Source organism: Aspergillus pseudoviridinutans (assembly GCF_018340605.1).
Source record: "Aspergillus pseudoviridinutans IFM 55266 DNA, scaffold_3, whole genome shotgun sequence".
NCBI lineage: Eukaryota > Fungi > Ascomycota > Eurotiomycetes > Eurotiales > Aspergillaceae > Aspergillus > Aspergillus pseudoviridinutans.
The window spans coordinates 3,783,681-3,804,729 of NW_025091283.1; the positions used below are offsets into that span (position 1 = coordinate 3,783,681).

The following is a 21,049-nucleotide window of genomic DNA, read 5'->3' on the forward strand; positions in this document are numbered from 1 at the left end:
GTCCGCTGACAAGATATCTAGAAGACCCAACTATGTTCGTCTGAAGCAGAAACACCTTGGCTTGAAAACCCTCTTATAGAATGTCATTGCTAGAGGAAATTGCCCGTGCATGTCGTGCAGGGACGCGATCATGTCGCATTTCACAGATTAGAGTACAACCACAGCAACGAAGGCATCTCACTCGATCAGCACCAGCCGCCAGTCCGGTCTCCGGTGCAGCTGAAGCAGAAGTCCAAGCTGCGCGGAAATACTGCTCGGATCTCCTTTTGTACGAGAGTCACTTTCTTCTTTCTCGAGGTGAATCAAAACTCACACGGAACGTATAGGAAATATGACCGGCCCTCCTACACCCTCAGCACGTTCATCCCGCAGAAATCGCAAACGTTCTACCTCGCCCTCCGAGCCCTCAATGTCACCCTCTCCATGATCCCCGAGACCACCTCCTCTTACACAATTGGGTTGATGCGACTGCAATTCTGGCGCGACGCCGTCACCAAGGTCCTCGCCGGCTCACCCCCCAAGGAACCCATCGCCATCCTCTTGGCGTCCGCAATATCGGACCTCAACGAGCGCACACAAGGCCGAGCCCACATCAGCAAAGCCTGGCTGAACAAGATGATCAATGCGCGCGAGCAAACCCTCACAAACGACCCGTATCCCACCATCGCCGCGCTGGAGACCTACGCCGAAAACACCTATTCGACCTTGCTCTACCTGACTCTGTCCTCGCTGCCCATGACGTCCATCACGGCCGACCACGTCGCATCGCACATCGGAAAAGCAGCCGGTATCGCCGCGGTCCTCCGCGGCCTGCCACTGGTTGCGTTCCCGCCTCCCCAGGCCCAGTCGCCCACGCAGACGGCCTCGGGCAACTTCGGAGGAGCCAAGCAAGGCGCAGTTATGCTGCCGCTGGACGTCATGGCGCAGGCGGGCGTGAAAGAGGAAGATGTCTTCCGGATGGGCGGCGAGGCACCGGGACTACGTGATGCCGTCTTCACAGTTGCGACGCGGGCAAGCGATCACCTGATTACCGTGCAGCAGATGCTGAGCAACCTCCGCGCTGGTCAGGATGTAGGGCATGACTTTGAGCATGCGGGTGAGGAGGGGCACGAGTACCTCGCGGGCAGGGGCCAACGGGACGAGTCGCCCTTGGACGAGGTCAATCGGGCCTTTGGTGTTTTCATGCCTGCGGTGAGCACGCGACTTTGGCTGGATAGGTTGGAGAAGGTCGATTTCGATATCTTCCGGCCGGAGCTGCTTCGGTCTGACTGGAGGCTACCCTGGAAGGCTTACTTGGCGTTTAACCGGAAGTCTCTCTGATATGGGTGCTTCTCATTGCGACGACCTGTTTGTACAATTTGTGTACGAATATAAACAAAATATCATTTCACCGTGTATATAGTCTTGTATGTAGTATAGATTGTATCAGCCCATCAAGGACCAGACGAAAGTCTCCATATATACGTCTATGCCAATTTTCACCGTGTAGATAGTCTCGTAGTACTATAGGTTGTATCAGCCCATCAGGGATCAGACAAAAGTCTCCATCTATAGGTCTATGCCCATTGCTGGATATAATCTCAAACCCGTTTCATGGGCTTTCGCTCGCGTCTCTGCTTCCTCGAGCTGATGATCAATCGTCTCTGGGCCAGCAGCACCGCGTAGCGCTGAATCTTGTCCCGCCTGTTGTCAAAGCATTAGCACTATTTCTCTCTCGAGCACGAAGGTTACTTACATCAGAAAAAGAGTCGTTGCGAAGACGAAAGGAACCGCAATCATCCAGAAGTAACTTTTCAGAAGAGGAATTAGTATGCTTTGACACTGACGGAACTGAACGAAACGTACGAATCAGTATGATGGATTGCAGCGAAGTCCTGAAAGTTCATTCCAAAGTAACCCTAGCTTCCAGTTAGTACACAGTGACTTCCTCAAACAGGTGCAAGATTTGACGAACAGTCAAGAATGTCAATGGCAGATAGAGGCATGTCACAAGGCTCAGCTGCTTCATGCTTTCGCTCTGATAGGCTCCTGCAAGCAGTCAGCACACGTAGCTCAACTCGTCCTCGCAAGAATATTACCGATTGTGTTGAATATCAGATCGATCATGTTGTCAGCAGCACGTCTCATTTGGTCGTATGTCTCCACAATAGTTATACAATGATCCAGCGCATCCCCTAGGTACGTATGACACATGTGGCTGATGGAGACACTTGATCCACCCAAGCTCTTCAGATTTGGCGTGGCGACCCCCACCTGGGTCTGAGCGTCTGAGCTGTTGAAACCTGACGTTGAAAGTGGCGTTGTGGTGCCGAGTTGTTTGAGGCCGAAGCCAGGGGCACTGACGGGCTCTGAGCGATGGTCACGGAGCGCGTTGATGACCGTCACAATCGGCTGCATGGAGCTTCGCAAAACAGCAATCTCAGACGTTAGTATATACAACCTTTTGGATTGATCCACGTCGGGATCTGTGAGGACTTCGAGTTCCAGGTCGCCGATTGCGTCTTGATAGGCGCTCGTCACTGGAATAGCCAGGTCAATTATGGCGTCTAATATAGCTTGCAAGAGCATGCTGGCATCGCAGGATTGGCGCAAAATCGTCTCCGGCGAACTAAGGCGACGAACAATAGGCGCCTCAATGTCGTCGGCACTTGTCTCGAAGAAGGAGGTGACCGTATTATCTGCATGCAAGAATAGCGAAACCTGTTCGAGTGTGACACTCAGACCCTTCGATGCTAGAACGGCATGGCGTTCCATGAACCCGATCCTGTCCTCGTTTGGCCCCCCGCGGAAGCGCTGAATGCTGCGCGCCGTGAGCCCTGCACTGACACTGTCACCCAAATTGGCCTGGGGTTTTGCCGAGGCTCTCCTCCTCCGCGAAGGGCGAACGCTCGCCCTACGAGCATATCTGTCGTCTGTCTCCTTTGATGACTGAAATGTGAAGAGATCTTTCAATGCGGCCACAACGAGAGATCTTTTGGTTGGCCGCTTCAGTGAATGGGCCTTCCCACTTGCTGTCGAAGTTTTGCGGTCGCGTGCGAATGAGCTCCGTCCGTCTTCTTGTTCCTCTTCAGAGTCACTGCTAGACTCCTCCCTGAGCTTTACCAGCTTCTGCAAGGTAAGCACGATATAAGCGTGATCCGAATACCAGTCCGCCTTCGTACGGTTTGTCGTGTTGATCATGTCCTCAATTGCAAGTCTGTGGACACCCTTATGCTTTCCCAAAATCCTGATGACATCCCAACTCAGCCCATTGACATTGATCCACCTGCATTGGACCCAAGGCTCCCTTTCTCGCTCGAGGAACGCTTCCAGTGTGTCATTGTCCAGCTCGTACTGCCGCATTTCATGTTGCGAAAAGTCCACCACGATTATCTCGCACCTTCTGTGTAATTCAGCAGGTATATGGGGTGCCCAATCGGCGCCATAGGCGGGAGGTGGTTTGTTCGGGTCAATGCCTGGCTCTGTTCCTGGTTGCCAGTTGGGGTCATGAGCAACACTGTCGGGATGATAAGAGCGGGCTGTGTTGGAGCGTCGCACGCGATGTTTGACCGTATCCTGCGATGTGATCCGAGCCGCAGTAGTGAATGTTCCAGGCGAATGAGGAGCCGCTCCCTTGGCGGGCGTGGAAAAGGGTGATGGCGGTGAGTTATATGCCCGCGGATTTGCCTCGATGTCTCTTTCATCGAAAGCGACAGGTGGCAGCTCAATGGTCTGCGCATGATCGAGTGAGTGAATGCTCATGGTGATGAACAATTATGATGCTTTGTGCGCGAGCTAGAGACTTTCAACTCAGACCATCCTTGTCGCATGAAGCTGGACAAGCCTTGATCGAACAAAGTTGATTTGGCGAGTGATCGCGCAAGGATATAGAAACAAGGCGCACAATCTAAGAAAAATGATTTTGAAGATATTATGGAAGCAGCTTTCCGTCCGACCTCAGAGCAATGAGAAACTGCGAGCACCTCATCAAGATGCAGGAGGGCCCAAAGGAAGGGTTCATCGCGGGGATTTGGCTTTGTTGAATGCGATTGAATCTGCTTCTGTGGCCGACAAGAGAAGAAGCTCTAGACGGAACTAACAATTCCACAGGTAGGACGATATATATAGGAAGTCGTGGATGGCGAGCTTTGCGCCTGGACGTGTTCCTTGAGTTTTCGAAATAATTGCGGAGTTGGCAATCTCCTTTAAGGTTCGCCGTCTTCGTCTCGTCCACGGATGCGTTGCGGTTAGGGGACAGACTGCGACACTTCCTTTTGGCAACTGGCTAATGATTGGAGCTGCATTAGTACATATCTACCTAGTTAACTGAGGCTGATTCTCACGGTAACAGAACAAAAAGAACTCAGAAGACAGGCCTAGTTTATACCCATGATGCTTAACTGGCTTGTTCCATGTTCATCCAGAACAGGATGTGTTAGTTAATACGTCATCCTGAACACAGGAATGTCAATCCTTTCCTGACTTTGATAGTCGATGATTTTCCACCACTCTACGAGAGGTACGAGGATACGCCGTATGGAACAAGGCTTGGGGACAAACATGGAAATAAGTTATCGAATTGGCAGGTCGTCAGTCCATGAGAATCAAGCTCGCGGCCATCACACTCTGCTCGGTCAATGGAGCACACGGGCTATTAAAATTCTATTATGTCCAGTTGTCAGTAAGGCCCATCGATCAAGATGTCCTAGAAAGTGAAATGATTCAAAATATGCCATAACGCCTGTAAACGTAATCGCTCATCCCAATGCAATCTGGCCCGCTCAAAAGCAACTAGTTTAATCCCTACGCCGGCCCTTAATCCTCATGAATAACTCGAGCCTCGGTGATTGTTATGTGCCTTCCGTTGTCGCCTGGTTTCTCCGTTTTGTAACGAGTTTCAGTTGCAGTGGAACTAAATTCCTTCTCGGTACTGGTGCATCTGTTCGTGCTAAAGGCTTTCGACATACAGGACAAGTACCGCGAGGGCCTTTTCCTGATGCGTCTGACCGCTGCTCTTCGCTAAATTTCAGTGTATCCATTATGCATTTGTGACAGAAGAGATGCCCTGAATCCGTCAATATGGGTCCCTTGTGTTACTCGCTGGAGATTACATACCGCATACAGTGCTGGTGGCATCGACTGGGGTATCCATACACACAGGGCATTTATATGATGTCAGAATAGAACGACCAGCCCCTTGATGCAGAGATTCTTGCGCCCTAACAGCATCTTCTCGCTGCTTTGCCAACGCTTTTGCAAGCGCAGCCGAGCCCTCCACTTCTGTCAAATCAATCTGTTCGATGGGTTCAACGTCTCTGTCGTGAGCTACCGGATTAGATGTGGAGATGGAGGAAGCAGCTGAAGTGTCCGAATGATCTGCTGATTCCCCAATGCCTGCTGTCTCGACATCGCTCACACGGCGGCGCTTTCGCGCAGGCTGGTCTCGATCTGAAGGCTCGACGGAAAAAGAACTGGTGGAAGGACTCCGACGAGCATGGGAGATATCCCTGACGAGTGAAGCCATAGAGGAATGGGAATCGCTAACGAACGCTTATGATTTCTTGCCAGTTCACAAGAAAGGCGACTTTGGAGGGGCAATGAACTGCCGACAGGCTTATCGCGCAATGTCACATGATGATAACAGCCAAGCTATAGGGGCAGGCGGTGAATGTTTGAAGGATCATCTCTAATTCCGATCTCCGACAGGCATGATGACGGGCGACGGGCTTTCCGCGATAGGAAAGTCTGGAATCCCTGTAGAATTGTGTACCAGCACCGTCTCATCTTGGAGCGACTTCTCACTAAACACGCTATTTTTACGCAGCTTTGGCTGCGCGACCCTATATATCATGTCATGGGGGTAATTTTGGCCGAGATTTTATGATCTAGAATGCTTTTAAATAGTGCGATCACTCCTCGTTGCAGGGATGTTCTACGTCCTTGCTCCCAGAGGTTGCGCTCGCCACGCTTCACCCGGCAGCGACCTCTGCTACTGCTGGTTAGATCGTTCATTTCGGAGCCTCCATCCGGAAATGATGTTGAAACACCACGCCGTCGATCGCTTTCAGGTACTTCTACCCTCATTCTGGCGGGCGCAAGCAGAGGGAAAAAGAGAAACACATATACTAATCTTGCAGTCCCTGCATTGCCTAGGTTCAATGAGATTGGAGTTCAACAGCTGAGCGACTATGCCTACTCTCAAATATTTCCGAATCAAGCAAGATCGCCAGATCCGGTCCTGGTTGCACTGTCCAAGGAACACCTTTCTAGGCACGATCTGCTAGGAAAATCTCAGGATGCCGCGGAACCTATCGCATTCGACATGCCCGCCCTCCAGGGACAAACCATGGACGAGCACTTCTTTAAACTGGGAATGGACGCCTCCGAGCCCTACTTGACATACGCGAAAAGCTATACAACTGTTAACTCGCCTCAAAAGCCGCGCGAGTGGGTCAAGCGGAGCGGATGGACCAAATATAACTCTGACGGTTCTTGGGAGCCTGTGGACGCACCAAATGAGTCGATGCTCACCTTTGATACCGAGGTCATGTACAAAGAACACTCGTTTGCTGTTATGGCTTGCGCTGTGAGCCCTACAGCCTGGTATGCATGGCTTTCGCCCTGGCTGCTCGGTGAGTCCGAGAATGAAGTTCAACTCATACCTTTGGGTGATATAAAGCAACCGCGGGTTGTTGTTGGACACAACATCGGGTATGACCGCGCGCGCGTCCTCGAGGAGTATGGAATGGAGCAGACTCGCAACTTCTTCCTTGATACCATGTCGCTTCACGTCGCCGTCAACGGGATGTGCTCGCAGCAGAGACCCACATGGATGCGTCATAAGAAAAACAAGGATCTGCGAGACAAGATTGCAAATGAGAGCAACTCCGTCGAGCTGGCCGCGTTGCTCGAAAGCAAAATGCTGAGCGAAGAAGAGGAGGAATTGTGGGTAGGAAGGAGCTCGGTGAATTCGTTGCGCGACGTAGCCAAGTTTCATTGCGATGTTACAATTGACAAGTCGCAAAGAGACTATTTTGGCGAACTGAACAGGCAGCAGATCCTAGGAAAACTGGAAGAATTGCTGGATTACTGTGCCGCAGACGTCGCCATCACCCATCGTGTGTACAAGAAGGTGTTTCCCAACTTCCTTGAAGTCTGTCCTCATCCTGTCAGCTTCGGAGCTCTCCGCCATCTTTCGTCGGTGATACTGCCTGTCAACGAAACATGGAAAGAGTATCTCACCAACGCGGAAGCAACATATCATCAACGAGTCGACGATGTGCAACGGAGGCTAGTTGAACTGTGCAACGAAGCTCTCAAGGTCAAAGAGAGCCCGGATATCTACATGAATGACCCTTGGCTGCGACAGCTGGACTGGTCTGGCCAAGAAATCAAAATGGTCAAGGGCAAGAAGAAGGGTGATCCTCCGCGACCCGCGGCCAGACAGAAGAAACCGGGCATGCCACAATGGTACAAAGATCTTTTTCCTAAGAGTACAGCGGACATCAGCCTGACTGTGCGCACCCGGATTGCCCCTATATTATTGAAGTTGTCATGGGACGGTTACCCTCTGATATGGTCCGATAAATTCGGATGGACGTTCAAAGTCCCGAAAGACCAGGTCAAAAAATTCGAAAATCAGCCTGTGGTCCTCTGTGATATGAGTGAAGAGACGAACTTGGAGTTGCGCGACGATAGGAAACACGTGTACTTCAAACTCCCTCATAAGGATGGCCCACAGGCACGTTGCGTCAACCCCTTGGCCAAGGGCTATCTGCAATACTTTGAGCGGGGAACGCTTTCATCGCAATACGCTCTCGCCAAAGAAGCTCTGGAAATGAATGCCTCCTGCTCATATTGGATCAGCGCCCGTGACAGAATCATGAGCCAAATGGTTGTCTACGAAGATCAAGTCAAGCAGTCCGGGTTTACAGGTGAAAAGTCAAACCGACTAGGATTTATTCTCCCTCAAATCATACCTATGGGCACGATCACCCGGCGAGCAGTGGAGAATACTTGGCTAACAGCCAGCAATGCCAAGGCAAACCGCGTGGGTTCTGAACTTAAGGCTATGATCAAAGCTCCACGAGGCTATGTCTTCGTTGGTGCAGATGTTGACTCCCAGGAATTGTGGATTGCCAGTCTTGTCGGGGACGCTCAATTCCAACTACATGGAGGCAATGCCATTGGATTCATGACTTTAGAAGGTTCCAAGGCTGCTGGGACTGATATGCATTCGCGCACAGCCCAGATCTTGGGTATTTCGCGTAATGACGCCAAGGTTTTTAACTATGGGCGCATTTACGGTGCTGGGGTCAAGTTCGCTGCCACACTGCTCCGCCAGTTCAATCCGTCCATGTCAGAGAAGGAGACCCAAGAAGTTGCAACCAATCTGTACAGAGAGACCAAGGGCACCCGCACAACTCGTCGTATTCTGAGTGAGAATCCTTTCTGGCGCGGAGGTACTGAATCCTTTGTCTTCAACAAATTGGAGGAATTCGCCGATCAAGAAAGACCGCGTACGCCTGCGCTCGGCGCTGGGATTACTGAGGCACTCATGAGGCGCTTCATCAACAAGGGCAGTTTCATGACGTCTCGAATTAACTGGGCAATCCAGTCATCTGGAGTTGATTATCTCCACCTTTTGATAATATCCATGGATTATCTTATCCGACGATTTAACATAAATGCTCGACTCGCAATCACCGTCCACGACGAAATACGGTACCTTGTCAAGGAAGAGGATAAATATCGAGCTGCTATGGCCCTACAGGTCGCCAATGTTTGGACCCGCGCCATGTTTTCGCAACAAGTTGGCATCGACGATCTTCCTCAGTCTTGTGCCTACTTTTCAGCCGTTGATATCGATCACGTCCTGCGTAAAGAGGTGGACATGGATTGCGTAACTCCTTCTCATCCACAGAAGATTCCACATGGAGAAAGCTTGGACATTGGTCGACTATTGGACAAGGATCAAGAAGCATATTTGGATCCTGCAGTAGTGCCCGTTTTGCCTCCTTCGCCTCAGAAGTACAGTTACACGCCACGAGAGCCTGTGATGGCGGCACTTCAAGCCACCAATAATCCTGCTTTCATCAAAGCTCAGATTACCAAAGACKACAAAGAGCTTCGAGAAATCATCAAGGAGGTGACGAAGACCAAGTCCGCCACCGCTTCTAGCGCACGCTCTGTTCGCAACGGTTCCAAATCGACTAACTTCCCTTCGGCGGAGCCTCAAAAAGCGGTCTTAATGGACGTTGATTCTGGACTGTACCGCGACTTCCGGTATCTACCACAGGGGAGCAGGCATCCCCATTTCAATATGAACCGTCAGACATGGAAACCCAGATCGGCCGCCCGGCCTTAGTCTGACGATCCACCCTTCACTTTCTTTCATTTCCCACGACCATGTATTCCTTTTTCATACATTAATCATGTAACTTCTCTATTATGTTGTATCATCTGACGAACGTTCTGTAAAAGCATTGGTATGGCGTTGCAGCGGCTGGTCGAGATGGTACGTTTGGGCTTGCTGTATTCTACCAAGGGGGCCTGGGCGGTTATTTGTGTGATATATAGTGATCTGTATGATCTGTAAATACTCCTCTTCGATGCTACTAATCCGAATGATATTGAAACAGCAAGATCGAACCAGATCATTATAGTACATTGCTCTATCTATTACCTTTCCTCTGCCCTTCTTCTCCCAGGATCTAATGTATTTCTCCGACTTAACCCATCTCCGCGAAGCATGGCATCCCCTTTACGGCCCAGGACTACCTCCAGCGCCTGCACAAGGGCAGTAGGGTCATACTTCATCCCCAAGGCAACCTCCTCACCATCCGGCCCCGGCGCCGTAATCTTCCGACCGTATAAACGGAGCGTCTCGATGCCCATTTCCGCCAGACGCTCGCGGTCGACCTGCGGCGTTCCCGGCCCATCTAGATGCAGAAGATGAGTGACGTAGGAGGAATACGGGGGAGAGGGTAAGTGAGCAGGCCGGCTACGGCTCTCCTCTCCTGCGCGTGTGATTGCCTCGACGAAATCGACCGCCGTGAAGGGCTGCGAGGGCGGGCCTGTTTCCCTGTCTAGGGAGCCATTGAGAATAAGAATTTTGTGGCGGGCCGGGCTGGTGGCGATGGCTTGGCCGACGCCGCGGAGGATGAGGGAGGGGACGAGGGATGTGTAGAGGGAGCCGATGCTGTAGATGATAGCCTGGGAGTCGCGGAGGGCCTCGAGGACGCGCGGGTTGGCCGGGGGCCGGATTTCCTGGCCGTAGGGGTTTATGTACCAGATGCGGGTGATGCGCGCGGGGAGGTCCTCGTTGGCTGATTTGCTGAACTGGATGTTTTTGTTGCGGAGGGTGGGGAGGGAGCCGGGGAGGTGGTCACCCTCGTAGGAGGCGGCGTCCGAGGCGTCGGAGGGTTCTGTGTCCTCGAGGTCGGAGACGCCGTCGGCGAGGAGAAGGCTGGGTCGTCTGGAGCCTGGTCTGGGCTGGAGGGCGGTTGCCTCGCTTGGGTGGGAGATGCTGTTCTGGCCGACGATGACGGTGCCGTCGGCAAGGGAGGCGGAGATGTGGTGGGAGAAGTTGGAGTTGATGGCTGGAATGACGCGGACCAAGTCGGACTGGACGCCGCAGATGCTTCCTAGGAGGTAGATGGCGCTCTCGAAGCTGCCGCTGAAGAGTCGCGCGCCGGTGAGGAAGAGATTGCCGACGCTGGCCGAGGTGAAGTCAAAGGTTGACGAGGGTGGCCGTGCCCGCTTGAGGATCTCCAGGTTCAGCAGGTTGAAGAACGAGCGTATCAACTCTTTCTTGGCAGGTGTGATGGTCTTCCAGAGCTCGGAAGTACCGTCTACGATAGACTGCCATGCTCCGTGGGCCGCGACAGCGTCCGAAGGGAGCCGGTGGTTGAACAGGGTCTTGATCGCTGCCCGTTCTGAATTCGGAGGCGAGTCAGGGATCAGACGGACCAGTCTACCTGTATGCACTGTTAGTAACGGACTGGAGATCGCCATAAAGCTAGCTATCTTTCTTGAGGAGGTATGAGTCTTACTTCTCACATCACCGATGCCAGGACCGCCGAATATTCGGATCAGCTCAGAGGAGGAACCTCCATTGTCGCTGATGGGGATGATGTAGCTTAACAAGCAATCCTTACTCTCACGTATCTTGCTGAAGACGTCGACGAGATTGTTGGCAGCGCTTCCTCCCGAGAAGACCACGATACCCCGGTTGGGGGACGCGGTTGACATGTTGACTTGAGCCTATGTCGAAAAAGCACCGCTGACAAAGGCAGTCTTGAGAAATACTGGAGTTAAATGAGCTCTCAACAGGTTGAGGCCATGAGACCACGGTGATAAGTCTGTCGCGAGTGTATAGTTAGGAGGCGTGCTATTTTTAATCCCGGACAAACCCACGATGACACTTGCCGTATTGGGTAGAAGAAGCAGCAGGTGCGTGTGGTTTTACCCCTTTGGGAAAAATTGAAGCCAAGCCTTTTTAACAGTTTTAACGCTGTTTAACATGGAGCTTACCTTCGAAGGCAACGAATACGGGGGAAGCACGCTGCCTCAAACGAAAAGCGAGCGCTAATTCTTGAAAGTTTCTGACTGGCGGAAGTGGGAAGAAGTGGCCACGGGTCTCGCAAGTGTTTGGCTCAATGCGGCATCGCACGGCGAGTTACATTCAGCGTCCACGACCATACATCGCCAAAGGCTCTATGCTCAATCTTTTGTGATGATCTATTTTAACTATGTACACATTTTCCTCACCTGCTTCAGGCAAGCCTGGAAATCGTTCTAGTTATTTACTGCAAATTCAACTGAGTCGATAGAGAAAGGCTTTAAAAGAAGACGAGGAAGGGGTCTCGACGAATATAAAATATTGAACTGGAAGAATTCGCTTTGCTACGCATTTTTGAATGCCTATGCATATGCGGCCCAGCCTGGAACAACGTTAGCCTTCGACCATCAGGAGGGATTCCAATGACATACCGCAATAGAGAACAGCAAGGTTCCTTTCATCAGTTGCCTGCTGAATCAGTTCATTGACAGTCGCTGTGACACTGAGAGTTTTGCTCAGTTTCTTTGCCACAACGGTCAGAGCGCGGTCCGCTTCACTAGGTTCATTCGCTGACCGTTGATCTTCCGTAGCACCTGAGATCACGGGGGGCCCGTCACCGGCTTCTTGAGCATCTTGCATTCTCTTCATCCGCAACGGGGAGAGAGTCCAGCTGTACAGAGGGTCATACCGAAGCACATCCAGGATCGTCATGATGCTGTACGACTCCTGACGAAGTGCTTCGAGGGTGAACTCGCAGCATCGCCGAAAGACACCCTCTGTCTTCGTGATGCCCATACCGTCAACCAGATCGCGTGTCAGTCGGAAGGGAACCACCTCGGGGACTGGTAGGACTCGGCCTTGCTCGAAAGCCACTCCCAAATCGATATGGACGACCTCTCCGGTTCTCTCGTCCAACAGAATATTATGCCCATGCCGATCGCCAAGCCCAAGCACATGCCCCAAAATGGAAATCGCCGCAGTGCTCCGAGTATATGAAAGCCTCTTGCTGAACCAATCGTCCGGACTGCTGAACTTCTCCATGAAGAAGTACCGCATGACCGGATGGAAATGTTCCGTAATCTGGCGGAATGTCTTGACCCGTTGCTCAAAAGAGCGCGTCTGTACGTCACTGATATGTTTTCGGCACACATTCGGCTTCATATCCTTGGGGAAATAGCGCTGATGCGCTGGCATCAGGTAGTCATGCAGGGGGATTGTGTGCGGCACAAATTCAATGATTCCCGCATTCGACGTCAGCGGTAGGACTTTATATGTTCGAATTCCCAACTTCCGCTGCTGCGTCGCCTGATGGTCCTTGAGAAGGCTGCTCACTTGCTCGAATACTTGTTCCATGATGGCGTCCTGCCGTAGGTCGTCATTGCCTCCTTTGAACTGTAACGTGATCGTCAGCTTTGCGGTTCAATGTGGGAAACGGTGGGAATGCAAGCTTACTAGTTGCTTATACTTTTGGCCATCGGTTGCTACGGCGGTGACAATCTTTGGTGCGCTCACCCCAGATGCCACTGTGAATTCAGGATGATATCGAACAAGCTTAGGAACATCACTGTAGTCACAATCAACACGAATGGGGATTTTCATCGTAGGTGGCGGCAGCCTTTGTGTCGAAGCGTCTTGTTCTAGTCGTTGGCCCGTCGGGAGTTTCTTCAAGGGCACCTTCGCACCACTTCTGACCTTCTCGTCCAGTCGCTCAACCGCGAACCGCACGTAACTGATATTTGCGTTGTGCACTGCAACCCATGTCGGACMAATCCGTTTATCATTTTTCAGGTGGTCTACCAGCCTGCTTGCCGCTCGATTACGAGACAAAGCAGACAGGTCCTTTCCACCCTTGGACTTGCTGCTGGCGAATATTTGGTACATGCCATGGAATGGATGCTCGACGCAAATGCGGAAAATCAATGCAAAGAGCATATTCTGAAACTCGTCAGAGGTGTCTTGGAGGCGGGAAGTAAGTTGGTTCATGAGTGGCGCAAATTTCCGACTCGGCACCTGGTTGAGATACTTGGAGACAGCTTTGTTTGCAATGTCACTGTCCGATTTGTCAAGCCATAAGGCACAGAAACGGAGTGCATCGTTGTTATAAATATCGCTTTCTTTGAGGCAAAGTAAGTAGTTTTCGAGGCATTGTTGCAAGAAGGCCTCTCGACTGCGTCGCAGACGTTGATATTCGCGATCGTCCAAATCGAACCACTGCTTTGTCTTGGTTCGGTAATGCCTCAGAGCCTCCCTTTCTTTGCCCTCTGCATTCTTCATCATCTCTTCAAGACCCAGTACTTCCTTTTCCTTGCGGTTACGTAGTTGCTCGACCCGTCTAAAGTCCTCCAGCCCGTCGGGATTCTGCAGTTGCTGATCGCAGAAGATGGCGAAGCCGTGATATACTCTACCGGCCTCTTCGCCTTCTGAACGGTTCTTAAGTTCCTTAACTGCAGGGCCAAGGTACCCTTGAATGATAGCTTCTGGTTTCTCCAAGCGTGCTTCAGCCACATGATGACCCTGGAAAACATTAGAAACAAACAGCACAATCAAGCGGAGGCGTTTCCACTCACGAGGGTCACAAGGAGCTCCGGGCGGCTGATTGGAATTGCCTGCTTGTGTAGATCACCTTGATTGTCAAGCTGTTGAAGCATTCGAATCGACGCTGCCATCTCGCCTTGGTCCCATAGGACGTTGGCCAAATCAAATTTTGCTGCTCCTTCGACATTGATTCCCTGCACCACACACACGTTTGCGAGCTTAGACAAGCGCACTGCAGATTTCAATGAAGCCTGTGGTATACCATGACTTCTCGTGATGGAAAGTGACTGGCGAATGACCTTGACTTCCAGTAGCTGTGCATCTCGGTCACTGAGTCCTACGGCGGATTTGAGATGATCCCTTGTCTTAATAGAGGAGAACAAGGCCTCGTGGCATTTTAAAATCTCTCCAACCTCATGGACACTGCAAAAATTAGCCTTCTTTTTCGGGCGTAATTCAGATGAGCTCGGATCTACCTTGTTGTTTTCAACCAAGAGTTTCTTTGCGCGATTTTGCGCCATTCTTCACTTGTCTCTTCGAGAGTCTTCGCACTCAAGACGTCGCTTATCTCAGTCACAATTCCCAAGTCTCTCATCGCTGCCCGAAAGGACATAGCTGAGCGACTCGTGCTTTCTAGCGAGCCCAATATGGCCAGAAGGCTTTCATTGACGGAGTTCGACACATCAACAAGAGATCTCGAAGTGTTCATGCTTTGAAAAGTTTTAAATAGCGCAGCCGACGGAGAGGCATTTAATGGTGAAACCGGTAGATCCCATTGTCGCAGATCTATCGCAGCTTGCATCATGCTATCAAAGGACACCGAGCTTTTTGAGCCTTTAAGAGTCGAGGTCAATGAGTTTGCAATTCCTTGCAGGTTAGTTGAGTTGAGTGCTTTTAATAGACCATGTGCGTCAGCCTCTCCCGACATCTGAATCTCGCTATCATATTGGGCACTCTGGAAAAGGAGATTCTTGAACCCGGAGCTCTCATGTTCCAAGGTCTCCATGACGGACTCTAGTGACGAGCTTTGCTGGACGCCGTAGAAAAGATCTGGATCATCCACGTTTCTAAAAATGTCATGAAGGAGATCAGTGGGAGGTTCATATTTCACAATAGAGGAGCGGCGAGATCCAGACACGACCCGCGAGGCCTGTATCTCGAGAAACAGCAGAGATGTCTTGGGTAAGCGGCATATATTCGCAGCCTTGGATGCCACCGCAAAATCGATTTCAAGCCATTCATCACGTTCTACTATCGTTGCTTCTTGAGGACGCGGTTGATTTCGAAGATACAGAAGGCAGTTGATGATGAGACGGACATGAGGGATAGAGTGCTCATCAGCTTCGTGTAGACCTTGCCTGAAGATATCAGAAATGGGTTGCCTAACATTGGCCTCGTCTTCAAGCTCCGTGAGTAAAACGTCATGGAGAATATATGGCAAAACCTGGACTGCCAATGAAGGTATGGCGTGCAGAATGTTCTTCAGCGGTCCAATGACAGGATCTTGGGGGGCTGCTTTTGTCAAGAAAAGCCCAATGCTGCGAGCCCAGTGGGCAGAGGAAATAGCAGGGTTCCAGCCAACAAAGCTATCGTGATTTTTAGCCTGAGAAGCCGGCAAGGGTATTGATGGACACTGATATGGACTCCAAACCAGTGCCTTCAGTAGAGAAGGAGGTATGATCTCTCCATAATTTTCAAATCCCGGGGAGCCGGCAAGATTGCTGACAATGAGCTGCAAGGTCCGCTCAACAAGCCCGACTTCCAGAGGACTTCTATTTTGCAACATACTGCAAAGCACCTGTAATATCCTGGCTTTTGACTGGCAGAACATGTCCAGATTTAACTTAGCCATTCGAGGTTCAAATAGGGTCGATTGCTGTTCTTTCAACAGATCATCACTGATCATACCAGTAGCAGCGAAATTGCGTCCAATTACACGGGCAGCCCACATCCGGTACTCCTTTGTAGGACTGGAGCCTTGCAGAGTCTGATACAAAGCAACAGTATTCGCAATAGCGTCATGCCCTCTTTCGACAAGGTCCTGATGGTAGTTGGGAGGGCTCTTAAAGCTTGCACAAAGCAAAGACAGGATGTGATCAGATATTGACTGACTCAGCAAGCTTGTTTTAGAATTGCGGTCCTTTATCACTTCAAGAAGCAAATCGCACTCTTCAGTGGCGTCCGACTCTTTGCCTGGGGCAGAGATCCTGCGCGACGACTCCATCAGACGCTGAAAGAAGGCCTGCGCCTCTGCGCTTAGACGAGGTGACTCGTAAATCTTCAAGAAGTCTTCGAACCATTGAAGAAAGCTCTGAACGATTGACAGAACTGCAACAGATTGGCTTTCCTGCAGGGTGGCTGTTGTAGAGGTCCAGAACTTTCGAAAAGAGAGCAAGGTGGACACTGCGATGCCAGCCATGAAACTAGGATTTTCAGTCAAGTAAGACCTCCCAGCGTCCAAGAGATACCAAAACATTCCCAATGCGTCCTCGGAGCAATGTATATCTGTAAGGAACGGTCGAAGAGCGTGTAGGAGCATTTCGAAGGGATAATCCTTCAGCATGACAGGGCCGGTAATACAGATCAAAATCCTGATCTTGCGAATGACAGAGCAGGCATGAAGAGAGCCAAGCGCGGGGTGAATTGATTCCAGAAGTGTCCGGCAGACATAAGATGCGAGTGTAGGAGTCCAGATCGTTTCGAGTTCATAGCCACTTCGTTTACAGAGGAATTCCAGCTCATCGAGAAGATAACGCGCTCTGAATGAAGGTTGTTGATTGGGGGGAAGCACTTCCTTTGACGAACTCTTAGCAGTGATTGATTTCAAGATACTGAAGGCTTCTTGAAAATTGGCTCGCTTGGAGAACGCCCTCTCGATCTGCTCACACTGATCTAGGGCCCCAAAGAACGTTGCAATTACTTGCGGAAATTGCTTCTCCACCAGATCCACGAAACGGTCAGCGCCTAAGATCTTCTTCAAACGATTCTCAACCCCTTTCGGTTGAGAGCTCTGTCCAGGAGGAGTGCTGATGTCTCGCGCTATGCTATACGCCTCTGCCCTATAGAAAGATGTCGCCAGGAGCTCTATGAAAGGAGTTTCCAGACGGGTTGAGAGCTCATTTGCCTCGTGCTCGTTGGCTCGCATCATAATTTGACCTACAATCTCATCTTGAACATCGCTCAGCATATCTTCAAGGGTGGCATAACCAAATATGCTGAAGGGCATTGACATAACCGATTGATTTTCGGTCCAGGTGTAGAGAATCTGGGAGGAGAAAAGGCGGAATAATTGACGTGCGTCTTCGAGTCCAAGGACGCTTGCAACATGTCGTATGCATTTTTCAGCGTGCCATCGAGAGTGAGGAAGCTGGGCCGGCGTCTCGAACATATGATAGATGCTCCTCCGAAGTAAAGTATGCCACTGTGAAGCCAACCTTGCCAATATGAACAAACGGAGCGCAATACCTTCCGTCCAGTCCGGATCGCGGGGAAGGCTTTCCAAAATATCATCAAAGATCGCATCGTGATCTTTCAGTGGGAAGTGTCTAAACAGTTTGGGAACGAGGTTGCCCACGTTGTACTTCGTTAGGATATCGCTTTCCTGAAGGATCATGAAAAGAGTTGTCCTGGGCGAGGGGTTGGATTCACCGCTTGTGTACACGGGGTTGGTGTTGAATATCTCCTCTAGAAGTCTGGAAAAGGCCATTAATACTCGGGAAGAAGCCCTGCCCTTTGCCAATAAGACATCGGTAAACCAACTGTAGATATCCGAAGCCGAGTCGCTGAAATGATCTCCATCTCCTGTCGTCCATGATTTGACGAAACTATTCATCATGTGAATGCACAGAATCTGAGAGCTCTCGCAACGTTCAAGTGGGTAGGTTTGCAGACATTTCTCCCCCATGTCCTCCAATAAGTCTAGTAGGGAAGTGCGTTCATATCCTGCACATGCCCGATAGACCCCGGGCAGGAAGTCTCGTGCAGACAATAGATCAGCTTCATCCAAATCAGTCAAGTACTCAACTAGAGCACTACTGGCTGGTTGTTCGGGCTGGACGACAGAACCATATGCTATTTTGAAGATTGAGAGGCGGATAGTCATTGAGCGTTGGAAAGTGGCAGAATCATGAAACAAAGGGACGGATTCTCGGTTCAAGTTAATGATACACATGTTCTCCGCCAGAAGATCGCTGGACTGCAGTAGCGGGTCGTCCAAATCCATTGGCTCTTCCGCATCAGAGGATAACAACCGCTTCTGGTCTCGTCGATGATTTTCCAGGATCTGACTCAAGGGAGACACAAGTCTGTACAGACTGCTATTAACAACCGATTTCTCGAAGCCAACCCTATTTCCTTGGGAGAGGAAGGGACACAGAAGCTCCAGGCAACATTGCACAAACATAAGCTCACGAGACCCCATAAATGAACAAAGGCTGTCCCAGAGTTGCTCGATATTGCCCCGCAGGTCCTCTATCTGAGGGTGAGATTGTTCAAGTATGCATTCCGTGTACAGTATAGCGACGATGCAAAATGAAGCGAGTATCTGAACGACATCGACAGTCACATGGTGCGATTTACTGTCGGACAACGATCGCCACCCTTGCAAGAACATTTCAGATTTCGCTTGCAACAAATCGAGTACTATATCATCATTAGGATCTTGCCGAGTCGCAAGTTGCAGAGATATGCAATCATCTCTGCCTTGCACGCTTGCGGATCCCAGCATCCCATCCACATGGAATAGGTAGTTGAGAAGCTCTCGGTTACTTTGGTAAAAGTGCCAGCCTTTTGAAACAAGCCCAGACGGTCCTCGAAATTGTGGGGCGGGAACCTCGAACTGTCTATTGGTACAAGCAAGAAAAAGATTGAGAAGGTCTAGAGGGCGTGCAAAAGCAGCGACTTGCGCTGTTTGCATTCGATCGGTTACTGTGCCTGACAACATGTTAGCGATCAAGCATCTGCGTAAAGACGGCATTGGGGGAACGCACCAATCACCCAAGCTTCTCGTAGCCATGAGCAGATCTCCTTCGAGGCGTTCGAGACTGAACCTGGGTTCGTCTGTGCGCCCAGCCTAGTGATGATCGCCCATAGCTCCAAGGATGAATCTGAAATGCTAGATGGCGCATTCAAGTTCATAGTTGTAAGCATTGAACTTGTCGTACCTGCGACTACGGAATAATCCAGAAGATCGAATTTTAGAATGCTATTCATAAGATGGCAGGCGGCTCTGGAGGTGTGTTGCGAGATAGAGGCGCGAGACGTTAGATCCCACGCCTGTTGCCAATACTTCTTCAGAGCCGGAGAGCCTGCATCAGCGCTGCTGGCGATGCTGCGGGGACAAGTCTTCAGCTATGCGATCAATAAATGGTGCTGTACAAGCTCACCTTGAGATGGCAACCATTGTCCACGAAGCTATGATGCTGCTGTCATCGAGTATGCAGGGGACCAGGCGCTGAAGTAGTGACGCTTTCGACTCAATGCTGAGGGGGCTCTGGAGGAGTATGGGGATCAACTGCAGGGCACATATCCTCCTGTTGCCTGATGACATAACAGAGTCTCGGAAGACTTCATCCGACGCCGAGTTCAACCGTTGCTTCTTGCTTGGTATCTCGTCTGCTGGATGAGATAACCGCACGGTCAATTCCTCTGACAATCGCATCAATTTTGCTATGGTCCATACGACAGTCAAGTTGTGCTCGGACCTGGTCACTTCAAGTCGAGGTTGCAGTGCGAGATCAATGATCTGCTTGGAGCTCGCTCGATCGAAAATTAGCTCGTCAATCTGCAGAATGTCCTTCTCAGAACGTTTCGTATATTCTGAGTACAGTGTGTCCAATAGGTTCTCGATTGAAAGAGTTAGGGAATCTGTTGGTTCCCTGCGAGTTGCATCGGTCAAGATGATCATGCAAAGCATAATAGTGACGAGAAGTTCATCTTTCAGGCCCATAAGCTTGGTAGACCACAGATGTCGAATTACTGGAATTAGATCCAAGAGGAACATGCGAACGAAATCAGACTGGTCAAAAATAACTCTCATGACAACTGTATTTATGCTATTGAACGCAGCCTGATGTTCACTTCCAGCGATAGGCAAAAGCTTCAGGAAAGTCCCAAGCCCGCGAAGGACCTTCTCAGCGGCTGATTGCACAGGGGCAGTCGGGGTCGCTGTAAGTAGCTGGATACACACTATTGCTTCCGCGACAGTTCTCTTGTCGCCAATCTGCTTCTCCCGCAAAGCCAGAGACGATGTTCTTCTTGATGGTGTTGACCTTGAGCTTGCACCCAGAAAGTCATCCAAAGTAGACGAATGACCATTGCGGTCACTCGATTGGCTATCCTCATCTTCTGGAGCACCGATACTTCTTAGACAGAGGTTCAGAACCTTGTCCCATTCATTGACGGCCAAATGCTCGAGGTGAGGAGGGTAGCGTAGAAGTGTGGTGAGACATTTCAGATAATCCGCACCGAGATGCTCCCACAAACCCTCTCCAGGAATCTGTAGAATCTCTGTTATGTGGTCGACTATAGCCCGAATCGACTTTGTCCTCAGATTACGCAGAAAGACATCGATAGCCGTACGAATGACGGTTGCACAAGCGGACAACCGAGAGGCGGATGCTCCCTTGGAGCTCGCTTTGTTATACAAGGATCTCTCAACGGAGATGAATCGGAAAAGGGACTCGAAGATCTTATGACAAGCTTTATCATTGAGCGAGGTTCTGATGAGATGGCCACCAGTTAATCTATGTATAACACCAATTTCATAAATTGACTGGGAATCTTACATACAACTTTGAGCTCCATTTATTCTGCTGGAGAATGTGTTTCAGATCTGGTAGGATCAGCAAAGGTACCATGACATGGCTCAGCTGTAGACAAACCTGCCAGGCTGTCAGATCGTTCTTTCAGTCTCTCGGAGGACAAAAGCGCAATGGCCTTGTCAAGAGTGACCTGCGCCATCCTGATGGCGCG

At 50.6% G+C, this 21,049-nt stretch overlaps 6 protein-coding genes across 6 annotated transcripts; 2 read left to right on the top strand and 4 right to left on the bottom strand.

Annotated features, from left to right (window-relative positions):
- Nucleotides 1-80: 80 nt before the first annotated feature.
- Nucleotides 81-1,320, top strand: Asppvi_005075 (uncharacterized protein; the record flags this gene model as incomplete). Its single annotated transcript, XM_043301005.1, has 2 exons — nucleotides 81-268; nucleotides 327-1,320. 2 exons carry the CDS (start codon nucleotides 81-83, stop codon nucleotides 1,318-1,320), a joined length of 1,182 nt encoding a protein of 393 aa, XP_043156940.1.
- Nucleotides 1,321-1,580: 260 nt separating this feature from the next.
- Nucleotides 1,581-3,741, bottom strand: Asppvi_005076 (putative CorA family metal ion transporter; the record flags this gene model as incomplete). The annotated part of the gene is made up of 5 exons (XM_043301006.1): nucleotides 1,581-1,683; nucleotides 1,736-1,789; nucleotides 1,846-1,898; nucleotides 1,955-2,028; nucleotides 2,079-3,741. The coding sequence occupies 5 exons, from the start codon at nucleotides 3,739-3,741 to the stop codon at nucleotides 1,581-1,583; spliced, it is 1,947 nt and encodes a 648-aa protein (XP_043156941.1).
- Nucleotides 3,742-4,829: 1,088 nt separating this feature from the next.
- Asppvi_005077 (uncharacterized protein) lies at nucleotides 4,830-5,503 on the bottom strand (the record flags this gene model as incomplete). The annotated part of the gene is made up of 2 exons (XM_043301007.1): nucleotides 4,830-5,044; nucleotides 5,095-5,503. 2 exons carry the CDS (start codon nucleotides 5,501-5,503, stop codon nucleotides 4,830-4,832), a joined length of 624 nt encoding a protein of 207 aa, XP_043156942.1.
- Nucleotides 5,504-5,869: 366 nt separating this feature from the next.
- On the top strand, nucleotides 5,870-9,346 carry Asppvi_005078 (DNA-directed DNA polymerase gamma MIP1; the record flags this gene model as incomplete). The annotated part of the gene is made up of 2 exons (XM_043301008.1): nucleotides 5,870-6,047; nucleotides 6,117-9,346. 2 exons carry the CDS (start codon nucleotides 5,870-5,872, stop codon nucleotides 9,344-9,346), a joined length of 3,408 nt encoding a protein of 1,135 aa, XP_043156943.1.
- Nucleotides 9,347-9,660: 314 nt separating this feature from the next.
- On the bottom strand, nucleotides 9,661-11,232 carry Asppvi_005079 (gluconeogenesis factor YvcK family protein; the record flags this gene model as incomplete). The annotated part of the gene is made up of 2 exons (XM_043301009.1): nucleotides 9,661-10,958; nucleotides 11,034-11,232. The coding sequence occupies 2 exons, from the start codon at nucleotides 11,230-11,232 to the stop codon at nucleotides 9,661-9,663; spliced, it is 1,497 nt and encodes a 498-aa protein (XP_043156944.1).
- Nucleotides 11,233-11,904: 672 nt separating this feature from the next.
- On the bottom strand, nucleotides 11,905-21,037 carry atmA (DNA-binding protein kinase TEL1; the record flags this gene model as incomplete). The annotated part of the gene is made up of 9 exons (XM_043301010.1): nucleotides 11,905-11,924; nucleotides 11,974-12,934; nucleotides 12,995-14,056; nucleotides 14,110-14,500; nucleotides 14,554-19,009; nucleotides 19,066-19,406; nucleotides 19,462-20,796; nucleotides 20,867-20,909; nucleotides 20,959-21,037. 9 exons carry the CDS (start codon nucleotides 21,035-21,037, stop codon nucleotides 11,905-11,907), a joined length of 8,688 nt encoding a protein of 2,895 aa, XP_043156945.1.
- Nucleotides 21,038-21,049: the final 12 nt, after the last annotated feature.